Source organism: Amphiura filiformis, chromosome 1 (assembly GCF_039555335.1).
Source record: "Amphiura filiformis chromosome 1, Afil_fr2py, whole genome shotgun sequence".
NCBI lineage: Eukaryota > Metazoa > Echinodermata > Ophiuroidea > Amphilepidida > Amphiuridae > Amphiura > Amphiura filiformis.
This window is the reverse complement of record NC_092628.1, coordinates 36,433,480-36,453,472: the sequence shown is the minus strand read 5'-3', so window position 1 is coordinate 36,453,472 and position 19,993 is coordinate 36,433,480. Positions and strand designations below refer to the sequence as shown.

At 35.1% G+C, this 19,993-nt stretch overlaps 1 protein-coding gene across 10 annotated transcripts in view; it reads left to right on the top strand.

Annotated features, from left to right (window-relative positions):
- Positions 1-19,993, top strand: part of LOC140146373 (uncharacterized) — a 179,521-nt gene that overhangs the window by 138,299 nt on the left and 21,229 nt on the right. For 3 of the 10 annotated variants that reach the window (XM_072168203.1, XM_072168226.1, XM_072168211.1), the window contains one exon: positions 10,456-10,523. In XM_072168203.1, the coding sequence (XP_072024304.1) occupies positions 10,456-10,523 (68 nt within the window). The other 7 variants (XM_072168249.1, XM_072168265.1, XM_072168257.1 and 4 more) reach the window with 6 other exon arrangements.

Genomic DNA, 19,993 nt, shown 5'->3' with positions numbered 1-19,993 from the left:
TGAGTGCTGCAAGTGATGATTCAAAGAGATGGAGACAAGTTGTTTGGATGATTGCCTTGTTATTCAGGCAATGTCAGGTGTTTATGGTAGCAGGAAACTGAGTTTACTACCTTGTGTGCTTGTCCAGTTTGTCTGAACATTTCTTAAAGTAATATGTGCTTTTATATTCGTTATCATGGCATTACAAACATGTGTTTGGTATGTGTGCATTCTCATCATTAAGAAACAACTCGTATAATACAATGTATGGGGATTCAAAAAAGCATTTGACATAAATTACATTTTTGAACATCTAAAGTCTGATCCAGCCATCATCTCAAAATCTGGAAAGTAATAGACTATTTCTTGGCATGCTAGTTAGCATGAGCATTTCATTTGGAATTGCTAGATTTGGACACTGATATGATACTAATTGTTGTGCATAGCAATACAATTGTAGGTCTTTTGAACAGAGTGCTCAATCCTAAAAAGCAAGAGCATATAATAATTCTTATATTTATTCATATTTAAAAAACACACCATTGAATTGTATTGAATGTGCACTTAATAGAGATCAAATATCAGTAGTTAAAATCTGTGCCATTTCAAACCATGCCATTTACTACAAAGAGTGTTAACTTGTCCAGATTTTGGAGGAAATGGAAGGAAGACGTTGATTTCAAGTACACCAACCAAAAGTGTATGTAATTAAGCGGGTAAGTTTGTTTTTGATGAGGATTGCATTTGCTGGCCAGAGTTCCACATGTCACTATGAATTTCTCTACTTCATGGTTATCATTGTTGTGGTGCATTTACTTTATGAATAGTTTAGGGGAATGGTTTCATTTTTACCCCTAACTGTTTTATTTCTCTAATGAAAGTTTAATGTTGTTCATCATCATATGTTTGAAAATTCAAAAACAATGAAAAGGTAACTTAATTTATTTCTATTTTGAAGATGTGCTGATTATTATGTATCAACCGTATACATTTGTATGCATGTATATTGTTTTAGCAAAATTGAATCACATGTGTAAAAATGCTTTAGATGAAGAAGATTCTATAAGCAGAATGAATTTGTGATGTGAAGTTAATGTAAAGTTTAGGACTTCAGATATTTAACATGACCCTATTGTGTTGGCACAATGCTAATGTGCAGGGACTGGAATTATAACATAGGATTGGTGTTACATCAATGCCCCATTTTGGATACATTTAAAAATCAAAGCAGTACTTGAAACTATTGATCAGATGCATTGGCTCACTAGGACCCATGATAAATATTGTCAATACATTTTGTGTGTGCTTTAAAAGAAAGGTGTGTTTTGACTTAAGTGTGGAAGTGTGATGTATGTATATGAGCATTTTTGTCGTCTTATTCTGTCTGTCCACATATTTCCCCAATGCATCTTGCATGCTGTTCGTTTCCTGTCCTGTTTTCATTATTTTTCGACCTCTTTTTTTTTTCTTTATTATTTTTGTTTTGTTTTCCTCGTTCATTAACTGTTTGGATGACGGCACTTTTGACTTTCAGAATGGATACATCCCCAAACACTACGTGGATGAGGTAAACCATATGACCTTTGACCCCATTGCACCTCAGTACATGTATATATATAATTATATATATATATAACATTGCTTCAGACACATTTTTTTCTGCCATTTTATTTTTTTGCCATCTGTTGTGTTTTTTTTAACAAAAAGAATTAAAAAAATATATATAGAAGCTTCAGACATTTCTTTTCTTAAATGACTGAAACTCTTCTCATCTTGATTGTATATCATCTCAACTGCATGTAACTTACATCTAGTCTAGCTGTGGCTGACTGACTGACAGCAGCTAGATGCAAGTCAAAGTTGTTTTCCCCCTAATTTATTGTTTTGTTTCTCTAACTCTTCAAAACTTACCAGAGTGCAAATGCTTGTACTATATTTGAGCTGGATATAATAATGTGGTCTATTATTTTGGTGATGGGCCTATTTTATATTTGGTGAATGAATGTTTGTTTGATATATAACATTTTCTGTTTGATTACAATAATCGTAGTTGCTTCATTCATTTAGACAGAACCTTATAATTGATTTTAAAAAATTCTTGTCTGTATGCACTTTTGCTGTACATACTTAAACAAAACTCATCGACATAGTCGACTGGCCACCTTTGGTAGCTTTGGATTGATTCATTGACATGACCAAATAATGTGTAGTGGAATAACCTAGCAAATCCTTTCACCAAGTCAATGTTGGACTTGTTTTGTTTGTTTGTTCATTTGTATGTTTTAGTTGTTGTAGCAAAAATTTCAAGTTTGGGCAATTACTAGATGCCAAATGTGCTTCTTCCGCATGTAGAGTGATGTCCTTGCTAGCCCGTTTGATTTTATTATTAGTGCATGCACCAGGGCTGCCTGCTAGCTCTAACAACAAACTAATACACATTTTGATTATTAAAAGTTTAATAATAATGTTAAAATTTTAATAATAATGATAACTATACTGAAAATGGCGAAGAAGTAGATTCTGGTGATCGATTGCTTTATGAAGCATATTCTAATAAGTGAAAGTTTAAGCAAAGGAGATAGCACTATTTTGATTATAATTTTCAAATCAATAAGTGGGACATGCATGCTCAATTACAAATAAATTATTGTGATAAAGAGAAATATTTAGTGTCAAATATTTAGTGTCTCATGTGCAGCTTTGTGAGAGTAATTATGCCAAAAACAAGAGGAAACATTGTTTGATTGTCCTCAACCGACCGATCCTAATGTAATCTGGAAAACAAAAGAATACCAACCTTAATTTGTCAGTAATAAAAGACCCTAATTTGGTTTTTATTTATTAAGTTATTTTTGGCTATGACCTTCAAAAAATATCTGACCATCAAACCCCATCTTCTACAAAGTGGTTGAGAACAACCAAACAACTTTTTTTTCTTGGCCTTACATTTGGATTATGATCAGAATGTGCTACAATTGGTAGTGTGATGAACCATGTGATAAACATTGTGTTCTTTATAGTCAATTAACAAATAACATGGTGGGTAACATACATTGATTGCTGCACTTCACACGTACACCAGTTTCTTTTCAGTGGTATGTACCATATTTGGCAAGCAGGGCAGTATTTCAACAGAAAAAATACAAATTTACAAACTGAAATGCAATGAAAGTCAGCTATATTTTCAATTAAGCTGATGACAGGGTAATTCCAAGCATTCCTGAATATGCCGAGAATTACATTGTTTTAACAAGGATGTTTTTGAAAAAGGATTTGATAATAGTAGTGGAAGAAGTGCCAAAGTGAATAAAATTGGAGTCTTATCATATTTTTCTACAGGTCACAATCATTTATGTTTTCAAACATACTTGTATGCATAAATGAAATGACTCAGGAACCGTTGAAAACACAATGTAAAAAATATGAAGATAAAAGGGTTTATTTTTATTTGCAAATATGACCTGCATTTTCTTAGAATTATTTGTTTGCACTTCTTGCACTATAGTCTTAAATGAAGTTCTTTGATTTGGTAAAAGTTTGTAATATAACTGAGCTGCTGTCCTTTGTCATTTGTGGAATACTGATGAAAGTCAATAAAAGTACCATGTTAGTAGTTTGTGATTTCAAAAAGAAAGTAGATTTGAAGCATTTATTGTTTCACATTGATCGTTTGTTTTTGAAATCCTACATCTTATTCTCATTTCATGCTCTCCAATTGGTTGGCAGAAACATGGTAACTGTCAGTCAGGAAATATAGTTTGTTATTTCATCCATTTAACACTTAAAGGAGTATTTTGTGATCCTAGCATCCTCTTTTTATGACATATTTGATTCCGATTTTGCGTTGGCGAGTTATGCATGATTATGTGTATTACACTGCTCCATAGACAGTGTGTTGTAATTTCGTTCTGGTATACCAGGACGAAATTCAAATTTCACAATATCTTCGCTATAAACGAATTAATATGCAAGAATATTTTTTCGAGATTAGTGGGGGGATGATGCTGTGGATCACGAAATGCCCTTTTAATAAATGCATATTACTTGTTGGGAGTGAAATTGTACAAAATAATGCACACATGCTTAGGTGTTGAGGCATTTAATGTTCAAGCCCTGCAGAGGGAGTGCATTAGACACATCAACATCTCAGTACAAGTGCATTATTTGTTACAATTTCTTAAGTAGCACGTAATATGCATTTATTAACCTATTTCATACACGAGAAAAAAACCAGTGATTTTTGTTATTTTGATGACAAAATTGTCACTAAGAAAGTTTGAAACTACAAGCAAATATAAATGCATCAACCCGCAAGAAAAATGTATCAATCCTATGTGATGCGATTGTATGCGAAAGCACTGCGCGTAGTGCCACATTATTCACAATCAATGCACTCCGCGTACGTTTCTAACTGCTTTTCTGATTGGCTACTTTGAAGTGTATGAATACATATTGTTCCCTTGGGTTTTGGGGGTGGGGAAGAAGTTTTTACGCTTGTGATATGCAATTCTTTGTGTATTTAAAGTGCACTTGTTTTAGATAAACCTGATTTAAATAGAACTTAGATGGGTGGCAAAGGACAAAGAAAACAAAGGGTTAGTATGTTACAAACATTTAATAGGATACTGCTATTGGAGAACCAGGTGATATTTTTCTTGCTTCTTAAAGGTGATTTCAGTGATAATGTAATCTGTATATTATGGTAAGACAGTGCAAAATTGCTGTTTTAGAACCTTGTAAACTCATCAGTCTATACTAAGTTTCCATGGATCATTATTTAACTGGGGAATAATGTGAAATCATCTTGGTTTCAATGGTCCCTTTCCTTGAAATAAAATCCAAAACAATTTCAAATATGGAGCTGTTTAATTGCATGAACTGAATATATTTGACATTAAATATTTTTGCTTTCTTTCCTCCATCATGTAGACTGACAATGTAGATACACATCCTTTTGGTCCATGGATCACATCCATTTTCACCCTAACACTGAATAAATCTGGGCTGTAGGTGTAATAAGTTTTTTTTTTCTGAAATGTGCATGATATGACCACATCTGGGACATGTAATTTGTTTGAGACTTTCAAAAAGTTGTTAGATCAGTATAGTTTGCTATCCATTTGTATTCTTACTAGCAAGCAAGCAGTGCATTTTGTACGCTGAGAAAACATTGTCAATGCTTGCATGTATGGTATGCAGTTGCGAAGCACATTGGACCAAAAGACAATGCTACTACTGCTGTGTAAGTGTTGCACCTCTGACTGGACATTGAATTTACCCTTTATTCCTGCAGGAATCCAGGAAAAAGTATTGCTTTCATTTATAATTTCTAAATTGGGATAATTTATGTTACTGTGTTTGCATCATCTTTGGTTAGAAATATTGTTGTGTAATCTTGCCATTATAAAGATACAGTTCAATCTCCCTAATCTGGATCTCTTTGATATGGATGTCTCTGTTATCCGGTTATGTGATCTTAATTGGAAAACATTATTGGAATGTTTTGACACACTTTAATTTTATGCTCTAAAGCACATCTATGTTGTCTTCAGTATTAATGCTCAAATACCATCTTTCGGTGTTATTTGTTTGAATAACCCTTTGTTGTCCCAAATTGAAGCATTTTGGACATTCAATGCAGAATCACGCATAATTCACTTACCGTATTGTCCTTATAAACACCTAGGGTGTTTGTCAAAAGGTTGCGTTTATTAGAAGCAAATTTTCAATAATGATTCTTAAAAATCTGGGCAAAAATTGTGAAGTATGACTCACTCCTGCTGGTCTGTTTCCTGGGTTCAAATCCAAAATGGCAGCACCCATGCTAATAGTGTATTATCAGTAAATACCAGGAAATTACATCTATGAGTGCATTTTTATGCAAGAATGTGATGTACACACTTGGTGAAATATTTACTATAATTTGACAATGAACTGGATGGAAGTTTTAATAGGTTTTGTGCATGCAATTTAGTGATCATGACAGCTAGTAGTTTTAAGCTTTCTCATGTGATATGGCATGGAAATTTTTGCATTTAGGTCACATTACATTTTGATTGGAAAAATTATGGCGGTACATTTAGTAGGAACAATACGGTATCCAGATTTTGGCTTATCTGGCTAGTGCTTCTGACCAATTATGGCCAGATAAAGGAGGTTGGACTGTGCAATAAATTTCTCTTGAAAATGATGCTTTCAGACACAAGAACATAAATTCCATAAAGCAACAATGATTGCACAATGGGTTATTCCAATTGAAATCCATACATTGCCTATGGAAGACATGACCTTCAATCTCCCACACAGGTAACCCCATTTGAAACTCACACTTCCCTATGTGGAATACTAAGGTCATGTGTTCCATAGTGAGTGTATGGATTTCAACTGGAATAGCCCAATACAGGAAGCTTGCATGGGTGTATGTTTGCACCCATGCATCAGCTAGCACGGCATGCAAATCATTCAGATCAATTGCAGTGTAAGTTTCTCATCTGATATGTGATAGCTACAATGGTTTCTCCTTTTATACTCCCCATCTTGCATCACACTTGCTAATTGATAACTCATCTGCCTTCCTCCTGTTTTATCCAATGCCATTCTCATCAATTTACCCTTTCATTTCTGACCCACCCAGCCACAAATCTCCATTATTAATAAGTTAACAAACAAATGCTATTCCAGACACTGGGTACAAATTTGCTGAGCACTAGTTTTGCCAGCAAAAAACTTCTCCCAGCTTTTCATCCAGAGTTTCGACATAAGTTAATGCATCATGACAAGGATGTGTTAATATAATCCCACTGTAGTAAAGTAGAGGTGGCTGGTGTTTAATCCTCACTCTCATTCAGGTTTTTGTGTAATTATCATCGCTTTATAGCAGTATTTTTATTGAACATTTATGTCGAGTTGGGAAATGCTTTGTCAGAAAAAGCTGTCAAAAGTTTTTTGAGAGTAACATTCAAGAAAGCAAGCAAATCACAATCATTCAAAGTGGTGATTGTCAGTTGAACATAATATCAGTTGAAAATGTTTACAAACACAATCCCCCTAAACATTTTCACCTACAAACATGGACCCTATGAGCCTCCTATGTAGTTAACAGCATAACTGTGGACCTCTATGCACTGACATTTCACTATTGAAAGCATGGACTTTTGTGGTAAGATGATATTTAACGACCAAACCGTGGACCTGGTATTACACCTACCACGGGAAACCTATACCCATATGCATTATTATTATTACAGTGTCTAGCTCCCTATGCCGCTCTCTTACGACTGTGGACTGCCACGGTTGATGTGGGTCCACACTTTATGAGCGAAATGTCATAGGTAGGTCCATGTTTGTCGGTGAAAACAAACGCACCCCAACTGGTAGAGAACTTCAATCCACCCTATTGAGTTTGTATTATATCACTCCCACATACATTCTAGCTACCATCAACCAACACCATTTGATAGTTTTTGCCATCCCAACAACGCTTATTCCGCGCAATACTTCCCAGGTAGTATGCATGTCATGCACTGCAGGGATGAGACTGCTTCCTAATAAAGCGATTTGTGCATGTTTTGCCTCTTACACTCACAGATTTATTTGTGGATGAATAATTATTGCAAATATGAATTATGCCGTGGCAAAACTTGGTGTTGTGTAGGCAAATGAGTATAAAATATAGAAAAGTTAAAGAATTTATGTAAGAGTGATATAAATCAAATAAATTGTCTAAAATTTGTAATGGCAGAAATATAATGACTCAGTGAAAGATGTATTTATCACCTGGTAATTATATTATAACCATTACACTCACAACTGTCAGCGGAGACACACATTGGGGTGGGGTTTTTTGCTTTACTGTGGACTTGATCAAGTTTTCGCTATCCATGTCAGGACTAACCTTAAACCAGCAACTGCGGGCAATGGCTATAATGCATTTTTACGCTGTTATGCTTTTGGGAGTCTGGTAAATGTGATCAATCAGAAAGTGGACACAGGACTTTTCCACTTGTCAATGATGCTCTCTTAGAATGTTACTCTGAACTCACAGGACAAATTCAAACAAAGAAATATTTTTTTAAAACTAATAATACATTAGCCAAGTATCTAGTATTTCTAGCATATGTACATCCATGTTCATATAGCTTGATATGGATCAATATTACATCCATAAGACCAAGCATTCAAAGCAAATGGTCTATATCTGTAACTGTGTTTGGATTTTGTCACCTGTATATATGCGTATGAGGGTGTGTGTGTATGTGTGCATACACGGGTAGGGGTGTGTGCGTTCCTTGTTTTCCCCCATCCCTGCATGGAATATGTGGTTTTTTGATCAATTGAAAGCATTGTACCATTTCCTAGCACTGAATGTTTGTATAAACACTAATTCATGTATTTTAGATTAAATAAAACAGTAGCTATATTTACTAATCAGACAAAACTCCATCTAGTTGGGATATGCTCATTGTATGACACTAACACAATTATACATCATATATTTTTGTGCCATCATTTTTTTAAATGTATGGTGCATTTATTTATTGTACCCTAAATAGCCAAACCAGCCATGAACCTGAGCAACAAATGTCTGAGGTACAGTATAATGAGCACCAAATCTTCCATTTTATTATGTTCATTAAAATCTTGGATTAAAGAATTTAAACCAACCTATTCTGTAGCCAAAAGCAAACCCCAAACTTTTTAAACATAATATTATTGTCAGTGTGTCAGTTCTTTGCTGTAGTTGTGTGCTATGATATTGAATTATAGCGTGTGTTGAATTTCATGTTGTGTGTGGTACTGGGCAAAGTAATAATGAACCGTTACTGGTGTCAAAAATTGGGTATGGTGATAGCATAGTTGTTCTCTTACTATTCTTTGCCATGTAATTTGTTGCGGTCTTTCCAATCTTTAGGTAGTGCAGAAAACAATCACTTGAAGCAATTTCAACTATATCCTGTAGTTATTACTCCATCACATGGTTTATTGTCTACAGAACAAGGTGTCTGCATGGTTCATTAACATTTCAAACATACTCCCAGAATTCCCAGTCTACATGAATATACCAAATGATATTTGCCCAATTTTTCTTATCTTTTTTTTTGTATGTTTTATTTTTTTTAACTTCCTCCTGAAGACAGACAACCCTCTTACTCTTGATGAAGTTACGATGGTAAACAAGCACATCCCATCCTGAGACTCTGTTTTTTCTGTTCTAATTCTTATCGTTGTGGCTTGATTGATTTGATTGAGATAATTTTTGTAACATCATGCACCCTTCTGTATCGCTCAAAATGACCCATCACTTTGGTTGTAAATAGAATGCTCTCTAGTTGTTGATAGGGTCATATGCAATGTCCTCTTTTATACTGACAGATTTTGTAGTGCAATATTACAGCCATGATTCTCTTATATATATAATGTATATATATATTTCCAATCCTGTGGTTTTCCTTGTTTGTCATGTGTTATTTGGGGCATACCATGATTATGATATATTTATATATATTTTGTAATATACACATCAAGACTACAGGGTGGTTTTTTTCTTCTGTTTTTTTCATGACCATAGTTTGTGTGGTGTGCTTGCATTTTAGTGTTCAGTTTTTTGTCCATAAACAAGCTTTACAATATTTTCTTGAATAAAAATCTGGTTGCCATCCATGCAGTCTGCTTCATGTGCAACTTGAATCTATTTTATTGCAGTCATGTCATTTGATTCACTAAGTTAACCTTTCCATGATTAATGGGACATTATGTGCAGAAAGTCCAATGTAGAGACTGAATTTAAAAAAAAACAACTGTGTGGTCAGCACACTACCCATTCTGGCTTGAACACTAATCACATTAGCTGCTTCCATCTTCTCTGTTGTGTTATTCTTTCTCTGTAAAGTTCTCTTCTTCTACCACCTACCATGGGACACTTGAGTTTATTCATTTTTTTTGAAGTTTTTAGAGAAAAATAACACATTAGTTGCTGGATACCTGCACTGGCTGCTTGATGTGTGGAGAAAAGAGTCCTCAGTGTTGTTAAACTCCAGTTAGTCTCTTCACATGGATATGGCATCTGTTGTGGAAGAACACTGGTACCACCCAAACTTGAGGTCTCTCAATCCACTTGTTGTGTGTTGTAGACTCATCATATTATTATTATTCATTTGTCATTTATTTTGACTATTTCTGTCAAGATTTTTTTTCTGTTATTTTGTTTTTATTTAATTATTGCTTTGTTATGGCTATCATGATTTCCGTTGAGTTTTTGTTCTTTTCTCTGCTGTATTTTTTGTCCCCATGACAAGTATAGCGCCCTTACAGTTTTTATGAGATTAATCCTCAGGACTATTATAGATCGTCCGTCCATCCGTCCGTCGCATGATCAACAGCAGTGTTGAGGTCGTATGACATTGACGTCCTGTCCCAAGTTTGTGATCCTTTTGACTATCTCTTGTGGTTTTCTTTTTTCCGCTATCTGTGTTGTAGGTCGGACCGAGCCACTACCAATCTTTCTCAAGGAGGACGGCATGGGGATGGGACGCATGCAGATGGAGGTACGTATCTTAGTTTTGCCTCAGTCAGTAGTGTTCTGTACACTGGGCTTTTCTGATTAGTTTTGGTGAATGTGTTACTAATTCTTGTACAAGTCAAATGATTTCCATTAAATATGAGCGTTGTTACATTTGACAAGCCATGGATTTACTGATATTTACAAATTAAGGTCATGTACATATTTTGAGAATAAAGGTAACACAATAGAAAATACAGGAATAGCCTAGCAGAACTTGTTTTGGTACAGACTCCATGCATGGGCATTATGATGTATGGAAGACTGGGACTGCAGTCATTAAGTGAACTTGCATGGTATTCTGGCTGCAATTCCTTCAGCTCTACTGTGTGTGTACCACATCTTCAATGCTTCAATGTTTGCCATTTCTTGCAAGATGCAGATTTAACACAGTCTGATAATATATTGTAAGAACCCACATCACACACAATAAATTTGTGAATGCATTTGTGGGTTTTACAATATGTTTGGACATTTCAAATTAATTTGCAAGTGTATGAGAAAACAGTCGTAGGTGAAGTCTTCAAATGTGGCAGTTTGATTTGCAGTGGCTAAATAAGTGCTACATTGTGAAGCCAGTAAAGGTAGGTTATGTAAACAGGGATGGATGAGATTCAATCAATGTGAATCAGTCCCCCTCTCCCCTGGCCTGTGCTTAAAACTCCAAGCGCCGTCTTTCCTGCTGTTGGTTGCATAAACAGAGCGTATGAGACTATTTGGGTACTACATTACTGTCTATACGTATCACCGTTACACATGCATGTTGATGAGAAAATCAAAGTTGATTTGAACTTTCATCATTCACAAATTTGGTGAAATGAATTGACATCAATAACTTGTACCAAAAATGTCTGACTGACCATTTTGTGTTTTCATGTGAAAAGATATCTCAGATTGCAGATGGCAAATCCAACGCAGTGCATGCCAGTAGCTTTAAAGAAATATCTTGAAAGGTCACAAAGTGGAAAAAAATCCTGTGGAGCAGGCCTAGTCATAAACAGCTGAATTTCTTACAGTTACATGCAAAACCTCTGAGGAGAAAAAGCGAGGGTGATAAAGCAACTAGATATATTGCATCCTTAGTAAGGCTGCGAAGTCTAGCCGTGACCTTGAAATGACATCTGATGACCTTGAAATGACCTTCACCACATTTTGCATCATATTCACATAACATATACTAATTTTCATTCAAATTGAATAAACTTTGTAATTTGACCCCTTTTGACCTTTAGTTGACCTCTGGTGACCTTGAAATGACCTCCAATATATTTTGAATCATATCAAGATCACATATACTAATTTTCATCTAAATTGGACAAATATTAGAATTTGACCCTTTTGACCTTTCGTTGACCTCTGGTGAATTTTGAAATGACCTCCAATATATTTTGAATCATATCAAGATCACATATACTAATTTTCATTTCAATCGGACAACCTTTAGAATTTTACCCCTTTTGACCTCAAAACAGACCCCACCTCCATGTTTAAGCCAAGTCTTATTACAATCGTATATGAACATAATGCTAGAGCCCTTTTGGCATTATTCTGATGATCACAGCACGTAATATGCAGAAAATATTGAATTTTAAAGTGATTTTCAGTAATCAACCATGACCTTGAACTCAAAATCTGTGAGGACCCCATAGACACCAACTAATGTCAATGCATATGTGTCAGTCGCATCTCTGTACCATAGAATCTGTAGGAAAAGAAGCATTTTGAAGGTATTTGGTTATGTGCGGAAATACCACCTTAATGACCTTTGACCCCAAATCTGTGAGGACCCCATAGGCCCGGCTATAGCCAAGGTCAATGTATAAATCTCATTACTGTACCATGTAATCTGTAGGAGAAGAAGCATTTTGGTAAAAATCACATTTTTAGCCAAAATTACTCATGCATGACGTTTGACCCCAAATGGGTCATGTCAAATGTAAAGGCTGGGGTAGTAAAGCTTGTGCCCAAGTTTGGTCATAATCGGTCAAATAATAAAGGAGCTAGAGCAAATTATGTTAAATGTTGACAGAAAGAAGAAGAAGAAGAAGAAGAAGAAGAAGAAGAAAGAAACTACTGGGAAACAGGAGTCTAGCCGCCGCTCGGCTAGACTAAAAAGCATTAAAGTGCATATCATTCTCTGTTATTGTTTCTTGCAGAAATGTGTACATTTGATATTTTGATTTGATATTTTGTGGCTTTTGAATAACAGTCATTCATATTGAAAGTTAATCAGTGCCGTTGATATCAAATAATTCATTTGGTTTGTTCACCAGTTTGTCTAGGTGGACACATGCTTGGGTCCTGATGGGACCAGGCTCAAGTGATGCCAAAAAGCTTCATACAAAGGCTGTTGCAGAAGTGGTTAGATCCACTGAATACTCCATGCTTTTATTAGTTTGAGGAATTTTGAATTTACACATTCTAACATGAAACTGATTTTAAGTCTGATGAAAGTTGATTTGGAGATTCCTGTCACCTGCCCTCACTTCATTTTCAGACCCTAACTTTAATTCATTATTGTGATTTTCCAAAAATAACAAATAAATTTGGTTATATTTAATGCAAAAAAAATGAATATCCATGCATTTTTAGTGGAAAAATCTAAATCAAAAACATCTATTTTGCTACAGACCTAGCTTGCAGCCTCTTTTTAGTATACTTTTAAATCTCACTTGGGCTAAACATCCATCTTTGAGTGAGTGAGTGGTAAATAACAGTGCATTTTACACTCATCTTTGGTCATATAATGATAGTTAGTAAAATAATGTATAATGAACAATGAAAAAGTTACCTCGCTTGTTTTCAGAGATTGTTTGTCAGTAGCCTAATAAATTGATTCTTTTCCCAAATACTGTTTTGTTTCCATAAAACCCCCACACATGACACTAAAAAGCACCCACAAAACAACTCGCCAGTGTGCAAAGTTATCAGTCATTTAGCTATTAAATGCCCACGGGGTGACCTAAACATACCTCATAATGCTAATTATTTCAAGTAGCAATTCCATTTAGGGTCTATTATATTTATAGCATGTACAAATATTGCCCAAATGCAACAAAAAGAACAATATCTTAGCAATTTTCTCCCACATTATGCTATATATAATGTTGTAAGCAGAAAGTTACAATGCAGTCATGAGATGTCCCTTGTGCAACTTTGCCCAAATTTCTTGAGTTGTGGAGCACTAATGGGCAGCCCAGCTAGAACTGATCATGAGAAGTTATGAGATTTGATGCTTCCAAGAAAGTGCCATAAAATTGCCACTTCATATTCATAGTCAGAGAATTCAAAAGGGTTTTTACCAATATAAAACAAAAATATTGAGAATTAGTCAAATTAGTAAATTGAGAATTTAATCCCATACAAAGTAGCCACAGGATTCAACCTTGATTGGAAACAAACGATACCTTATGTATTTCAGTCAATACTTTGATGAATATTTGTTGTATGTGTGTTTTCCCCATGCCCTCACCCTCCTCTTTATCTAGGGCAGGGGTTGCCAGTCATCATAGGCAGTTGCAATTAGAAATGTATTGCAGACAATATGTTACTTCATTGAGGAAGTGAAACTATTGCACCAGTTTTGATTTCAAGCATTCATAGACATTTCAAGCACTGAATGTTGCAATGCAGTTGTTATTTCATGTCAGTTCAATGGCTAAAAAGGACTTTATTTATTAAAAAAACATTTATTGATACTTATTACAATTTCAATCATACACAATTAGGTATTAATCAATACTACATTTTAGTCACCAATAATATTGAATCTTCTTTTGATAATAAACATTTGTAGTATCATTTTAAATTCTTATATTTTTGTTGTACAGTAGAACCCGGCTATAACGACATCGGTTTAAACGAAATTCCGCTTACATCGAAGTAAATCCATTGGTCCCGGCCGATTGCCTATTGTATTGTGTCAGTGAAAAAAATCCTGTGTACAACGAACTGTGTGTAACGAAATATCGCGAAGTGGTTTTGCTGGCCCCGGCGATTTCGTTATAACAGGGTTCTACTGTACTAGAACAACTATAGAAAAATTATTTTTCATGTACATCGTGGAACATTCAACTACGCTTGTTACTCCACGACTAATCATGCTAACACACGAGCGTACAACGCTTCTCTACGCGTCCATATTAGCGAGGTTATCTGCGTAAAACAGCTTACTGCGCACAGACACGCAAAGAGTATGTTCCACGATGTACACAAATTTAATAATTTTTTTATAGTAGGCCAATATATTTTCTGCATTGGCAGATGTGCAAAGTGTGAGTTAGCTAAATTCACTGTTAGTCTCAACACTTACATGTACTGCTGCCATTTCCTGGTATTATAATAATGGAAACAGGTGATTGGCTGGCTGACTGACTGACTGACTGACTGACTGCATAGAGAATATTCAAGAGAATTTTCAATCAAGCTTGGTTATTAGTATGAGTCATTGTATTCTATAATGAGACAAATAGCTTTTCAATAACAAATCACCTGATCAATTAGAAAATAATATTTTTTATAAAAATAATTAACAAAATATGCTTTAAAGCAGATTGGATTATCAAAACTGTATTTGGTTGTCAACTTTAGTGAGTTTAATGAAAAACAATATAGTTGTAGGATGTACTGGGTAAATGTCTACTTGGTCCCCATGGTCTCTGCTGTCCCATAAAAAGCTGTGGTTATTAAAAAGGAAAAAAATTGGTGGATTTTTGATAGATGAGTTGTGATTCAGTGTGAAACAACAACTGTGTGCAATTGATGAAGAATTGTAATAGCACCATTTGTAGGGTTTAGGGGATTATTATAGGAGCTGACATACAAAATTAATAAATCATAGATGCAAGCTCAACTCTGTTATAGGTAGCCACTTAGCATTTGGAAGTATATAGCTAAATATGCTGGCAGTCAAGCATTAATGATCAACACACATTTAGACTGTACTACCTATACCTATTTGGTTGTCGTCCCTGCCCTCATCGTTTTCTAGAGTTTGCCCATATTTGTTGATCCTTTTTAATTTTCAAGTATATAAGTTTTAATATCAATGCTCCAGCAATTTATTCTGATTGATGATACAAATATGAATTAAGCAACATGAAGAAGTTTTGTTTTATCCTACCCCTGAAATCCTTCAAATAAAAAGTACTGCATTGTTTTCCAAAGATGCATCTAAAAATATATGCAACTGCTAGCAATGCTAATTTTGCATTGACCAAAAAACAACAACAACAAAAAACCATCCAGTACTGAAACATGTGGTTATAGTATGCATTCATTGCCAGGTACTTTGAACAGGAATGGTTATACAGATGGATTCTATTACATATTGGGCACACAAGGATCTGTTGCATATTAGGCACACAAGAATGTGAGAATTGCTTGTAAATGTTTCCTATTTTTTTCTCAGTTTTTTAGTGAAATAAAGATTGAAAGTGTCTTCTGAAATGGTAGGAGAAAAATCAAATAACATACTATTCCTGGTTATGACTGACACATTGTAGACAAGGATTATTATATGTAGTAATGTAATTTTAATAAATGAACATACAGCCAGAAGCCATTCCCATTAGTACAAAACAGTATGGCTCAGACTTGATCTGTTATTAGCATTATCAAAGTTAATCCAGATAAGGCGGTCAAGGTATCTCTTCAGCGCATACAGTACATGGGTATATCTTATATCTTATTTTATTTCATCATGCAAGCTACTGTAGCATGTTACAATAAAAAGTGATTTGGTAAGGTCCTTCCACACAGAATAACAGGAGTGACTTCAATAAAATACAGCAATTAACTCCCTAGTATTTGAGAGACTGGAGTGTATGTGGAGTTGCAGGTTTACTTGATGTGACATGCATCATGATATTAAATGTACATGTGCCATTGAGTATCTGTGCCATTACACAGCTAGCTAGGCAGGAAGCCACCCTGATTGCTACCTGTAGGTATACATAGCGTATAGGCACAGCTGTTCAGGAATGCCATAACATGTATAATGCACTGGTACACCATGTAATTGTAGTTCTGATACTGCTATGGATAGCTAAACCTTATTATAGAAGATATAACTCATACAAAGATTATTGTAATTTGATTTGGCCAATTACTATTGATTACAGTAAAACTTCATTATAACGAAATCGGATACAAGAAAAACCCTGTTATAAGGAAGTACTTTTCCAGAACCAAGATACAAAATTCTTTTGTTATTTATTGTTTTTACAACCCTGGTATAACGAAATTTGGATATAAAGAACTAATTTCTCTGTCCCTGACAACTTCGTTATGAGTTTCCACTGTATTTTTATTTTAGGGCCAGCTCTGCTCGAGTTCAATAATCAATTGCACTTACACAGAGCAACCATGGCAATGCTGACAAACGCAAGATTAAACATCCCTGACTTTCTCCCTTGGTTGAACCAGTAAAATGTTAGTATTTTAACCTTTTTGGCATATGTATGTAATGGTTTGAAAGCAATCTATATTGTCCATTAAGACATCTTGCATTTTTTAATTTTACACAGACAAGAAAAACATATATATTCAACATGCATTTTGAAACATTGTTTCAAGTACAGTAATAACTTGAACCTTTAGCATAGCAGCTTTGTTTATGCGCATATAAAAGTGGGAAGGAATGACCATGGGAACGTTAACAGGAAACTGTGAATATGTAAATAGTACTCTGTCCGAGTATAATATCTGTCCTAGGTAATTGTGATATTGACCTGACCTCATCTTTTCTCAAGACATGCCTCAACATCACACTGGATTTGTCACATTGTGAGTATCCACTCTGTCATCCACAATAGGTTTGTTTGTAATGATTGAAGGTATAACGTCATCTTGTACAGACATAACATTACTTGGCATCCTCTGTAAACACCTTGCAGTGTGACATGGTGTACGCATCATGTCAGATTTAGTGTACTCTGTTCTGTGTGTCAAATTGAGGACTGACCAAGGTGTACCTTTCCTGTTGTTCATGATGAAGCATAATTACAAGCATTTTGGGTGGCTTGCAGGGTAATTAATATTGTCATATTTTTGTGTTGAGGAAATTGTGTTGGATTTCATTAGCTGGCATCTTGGTTTTAGTAGTAAACTTGGAATATTGCATTCAAAACAGGGAGACCATAGGATATGATTTAATAGATACCCACACAAAATTTCAGTTGATTTGCTACACATAATTGCATGTACATGTATGACAGGGTGTCTGTCAACAGACAGAAACTACAATTGAACAATGTCTTTGTCAATCAACCATTGGAAGGACTGAATCTGCACACAAACATGCCACCCTCTTCCATCATATGTTCTACAAGGAGGCCCCTGAGTTATTATGCCAGCTGATGCCAGACATCCATGTCCATGACCCCAGGTTGCAATGGTCTGTGAGATCCCATGAACTAGCAGTGGAAGTCCCAAGAACAAACTTTGTCAGCCATGAAAGATCATTTCTACCATATACAGCCCAATTATGGAATTCTCTTCCTGCCCAAATTCCAGCCATTAGAGCAAGGGCCAGCTTCAGCAGGGAGGAATCGCTTTCTGGGTGCTTCCTCGTCAGCAGCTTCTAAATTGATTTTTTGTCTCTTCTGTTAATGTCCAGTTATGCCAAGTCGTAAAAAAAATATTTCCAATGGGATACATTTACAACTTATGGGGGGATGAAGCTGTGGATCACAACCGGCTAACAGATCAATTGTACTCAATAAAAATAAATGTTCTCCGCCGTTAGCTAGGGAAAATACTGTAAAAAGTTTCCGCCAAACGTCAATAGAACTGCCTAAATATGCATGCCGGAAAGAAATTGGATATTACTATTTATTTATGCACACGAGCATGTGACCATTAGCCAGCAAACTCATAATGACATAATAGGAGGTCAGTATCATCTGGAATTTGTCAGAAATCATATCTCAATAGAAATTTTGAATTAACCGCTATTAGACAGCTAATGATTCATCAGAAAATGTGTGGGTTTCAGATCACACACACTCTTACAGTCCTTTAGGCAAATAATACCTAACATTATGGCTGTCTAGTGCACTGTCATAAAGGAATATAAGGGTTTATATTATGATAGGTCATTGCATTGATAACCCCCTGTTTGTTGTCTTATGGGGAAATCTAGTTCAAATTCAGAAAAAAGTTAGTAAAATTACAAGATTTACTTAATTTGGAATTTAATTTGCCTTTTGTTTGGTTGCAATTGGGCATTCACACCCAAAGCTTGTTTATTTTTTGGCCCCCACACATGTGTGGGGCTTATGTTATCATCATCATACATTCTTTATCTGTTTGGCTGCCTGGTTGTCCGGGCGGAAGCAAATTAATTAATTCACTCTGCAGCTCTAACGCAGTACCCGATTGACTTCATTATTATGTTTTCAGGGTTATTAGGAGTTCAGAAAGCAGTACCATTGACTTCAAACTCATGGTTATGGGGCTCAGCCATCAATATTATATCAAACTTGGTATGGGGATAGGATGTGGTAGCCTGATGTGCTGTATAGTTTTGTGTCATATTATTTGCATATTTATGAATATTAATGAGCCTTTATGCATATTTTGCCTGAATTGTCATTAATCCACTCTGCCGCTTAAAGGCAATAACCGATCAACTTCATTATTATGTTTTCAGGGTTATTAGGAGTTAAGAAAACCTAATAATGATAATATTGGATGACCTAATAATGATAATATTGGATGGCTTATTTTGGATGGCTTATTTCGCATGATACCGTTGGCTCGTCCGATATTTTTATGACTCATCTGATATGTTATGGTATCATGCTCAGCCATCCAATATTATATCAAACTTGGTTTGGTGATTGGATATGGTGGTCTGGTGTGCTGTATAGTTTTGTGTCATGTTATTTGCATATTTATGAATATTAATGAGCTTATTTGCATATATTGCCTACATTTTCATTAATCCATTCTGCAGCTTAAACGTGATAACCGATCAACTTCTAACTTGGTATTGTGATAGTATATAGTGGCCTAATGTGCTGTATAGTTCTGTGGCATGTTATTTGCATATTTATGAATGTTAATGAGCTTATTTGCATATTGCATATTACTTTTATTCCCAAACCTTTGTTATTTACACACCTTTGTGTGGGGCCACCTTAATTACGAACCGCGTAATTCTAGTTTAGACCTTGTATTGAAATGCAATATAGTACATAATTAGATTGGTTTAAGTTGTGCGATTCTGTCATGGTTACATGTCGCTCATGAAGATCTGGGAATTATAGTACACCTCTGGATTGTTTTGTCATTCCATGGAATTTTCAATAATAAGTTTGTGCCTTTTTGCAATATGCCAATAATGTATAATGTGCGAACTTATTTTCCCCAGTATGTGAAATAATTTGTTAAATATGTATAATCATATAAATACTTGCAATAATCCCACATGAGCCTTAATTGGAAATTACA